This window comes from Rhagoletis pomonella, unplaced genomic scaffold, assembly GCF_013731165.1.
Source record: "Rhagoletis pomonella isolate Grant_MI unplaced genomic scaffold, Rhpom_1.0 Rhpom_scaffold_10409, whole genome shotgun sequence".
In the NCBI taxonomy this organism is placed as follows: domain Eukaryota; kingdom Metazoa; phylum Arthropoda; class Insecta; order Diptera; family Tephritidae; genus Rhagoletis; species Rhagoletis pomonella.
Genome location: NW_023468937.1, coordinates 2,935 through 5,644, shown reverse-complemented (window position 1 = coordinate 5,644; position 2,710 = coordinate 2,935). Strand labels below are relative to the sequence as shown.

At 47.7% G+C, this 2,710-nt stretch overlaps 1 protein-coding gene across 1 annotated transcript; it reads right to left on the bottom strand.

The window, feature by feature from the left end:
• LOC118756465 lies at positions 1-2,125 on the bottom strand (the record flags this gene model as incomplete). The annotated part of the gene is given in 1 exon segment (XM_036491228.1): positions 1-2,125. A coding segment is annotated over 1 exon segment (1,863 nt). The 5' UTR covers positions 1,938-2,125.
• Positions 2,126-2,710: the final 585 nt, after the last annotated feature.

The window sequence follows — 2,710 nt, the reverse complement described above, 5'->3', positions numbered from 1 at the left end:
AGGTCGCATTTATGATTGAAGCATTAGGGCTGGTTTCGACGGCAACATCCCCCCCTTCGTAAATGACCACCGGGTTATTTACCATCTTCTGAGCCGACATCCAGCTTAGCTACCTTCGTCGCCGGTCTCTCCATTACTCCTAGATTTGTCTTTATGGTTACTCGTCTAACTTGACCATCCTTCGCTATCACTGTGCTGATTACTCGACCTTTGGGCCACAGATTTCGTGGCAGGTTTTCATCTACGACGATTACAATATCGTCAACAGCCAGAGGTGTTGATTTCTGGAACCATTTATTTCGTTTCGTGAGCACTGGCGTATATTCCTTTACCCAACGCTGCCAAAAGGAATCTCCGAATAGTTGCACTCGACGCCAACGCTGCCTGACGTCCATGTCGTTACTGCAAGCAGGCTTATACCCATCCGCCGAGCCGAGTAGTAAATGGTTGGGGGTTAATGCAGTGTCGTCAATCGATTCGAGGCTCACAAAGGTAAGTGGGCGTGAATTTATGATGAATTCGGCTTCCATCAATGCGCAACGTAGACCTTCATCGTTGAATGAATATGAGGGACAGATGCTTCGTAATGTGGTTTTCGCTGACCGGACGAGACGCTCCCACACTCCTCCCATGTGTGGGGCACTAGGTGGATTAAAGCGCCATATTATACGGTCGTATTTAACGGAAATTTTGTCGAAGTCGATTTCGATGAGCTTTTCACGAACTAGCTTTTCTGTTGCTTTAAAATTCGTGCCATTGTCGGAATAAATTTCCCTCGGAGTGCCTCGTCTTGCCATAAAATTACGTAGGCACATGATGCAAGAACTAGTGTCCAGGCTGTAGGCTATCTCAAAATGTACTGCACGGAGAGTCAAGCACGTGAAAAGCACGACCCATCTCTTCTCTTTGTGTCTGCCAACATTCACAAATATCGGGCCGAAATAGTCTACGCCGGTATAAGTGAACGGCTTGGCGAAGCTGGCCAGTCTTGCAGCAGGTATCGGTGCCATCTGTGGAGGTGTAGGTACCGCTGAGTGAATTTTGCACTTCTGACAGGAGTGTCGCACCGCTTTGTACAATACCCGAAGACGTGGTATGTAGTAGGAACTTCTCACGTTGTTTATGACGGTCTCGTGAGCCATATGGTGAAAGTTTTCGTGATGGGCCCTTACGATGAGAAACGTCGTATGGTTCTCTCGCGGCATTACAATGGCGTCCATGTGGCAGTCGATAGAACTGGCTCTTCCTTGGATGCGCAAAATTCCATGATCATCTAGGTAAGCATTTAGCCCAGATAATCTGCTTTGTTTACCCAGTGATTGCCCAGCGTGTAACGAATTGACCTCGGAAGAATATGTTTCAAACTGCGCCTGCTTGATGAGAATATTCTCTGCTGCGCGGATCATCTCGGGTGTAATCTTGTTCGGCTTGCTGTAGCCGTGTACTCTAGCCTTTAGCTTAGCTATGTATAAAACAAATGTCGCGACCGCTCTGTACAGGCGACGCCAATCGGAAAAGTATTCCACGTTGAGGGTGATGGCTGGAGTTTTCCTCATCACGTATATATGTTTGCGCAACTCGGTCGTATCAACGTCATCAGCTTTGCACTCGAACACGGGCCAGTCGGAGCTTTTCATAAACAGGAAATCGGGACCGTGCAGCCACTCATTGATTTCCACCGAACTGTTCACCTTGGTTGCTGCGTCCGCCACGTTTAATTTTGTCGGGACCCATCGCCATTGTTTGCTGTCTGAGTTCTCAAGGATCTCTCCGACACGATGCATGACGAATTGCTGAAAATTGCGCGGATCTATCTTCAACCACTGCAAAACGGTTCTCGAATCTGACCAATATGTCACGTTTTGTATTTTTAGTCTACGAACGTTTATAATTCTCTGAGCTAAACGCAAGCCCATCACAGCAGCTTGCAATTCCATGCGCGGAATAGAAACCGGTTTAAGTGGAGCGACTTTGCTTTTCGCGGCCACCAACGACAAATCGACGAGATCTCCTCGAAGGACCCTCAGGTAACAGACTGCAGCGTAAGCATATTCGCTTGCGTCAACAAACGTGTGCAATTCTACTTTTGTGCCAGAAAACAAATGTTTAGAGTAGCACCTCGGAATTTCGATTGCTTCAACCAGTGGCAACGTACGCTTCCATAGTAGCCAACCGTCGATGAGCTCCTCTGGCAGCACCTCGTCCCAGCCAATATTGACGCGCCATACGCGTTGTAGAAGAATTTTCAGGCCAATCGTGTAACATGAGACTAGTCCCAATGGGTCGAAAATCGACATGAGAACCTGGAGAACTTCTCTCTTTGTTGGGACGACGTCCTCCGCTAAGACGTCTCGCCGCAGTCGAGCAAACCTAAGAATATACTTAAAGACGTCATTATATGGCTCCCAATACATACCCAGCACCTTTTCGGTCTCTGAGAACTGGACGGGACTTTGCACTGCTGGGTCAATATTTGATAGCTGTCTGAGGACATTGGGAGAATTCGATGCCCAATTTCGGATCTCAAATCCACCGGCTCGATGAACACTTCGAACTTCATCTGCTACTGCGAATGCTGCTTCTTCGTTTTCGGCGCTGTCGATGTAATCGTCCACATAGTGCGCATTTTGAATGGCCTCATATGCACTGGGATATTTCTGACGATTTTGTTCGGCATTTTTATTCCGGACGTAGTGCGCAATACATGGAC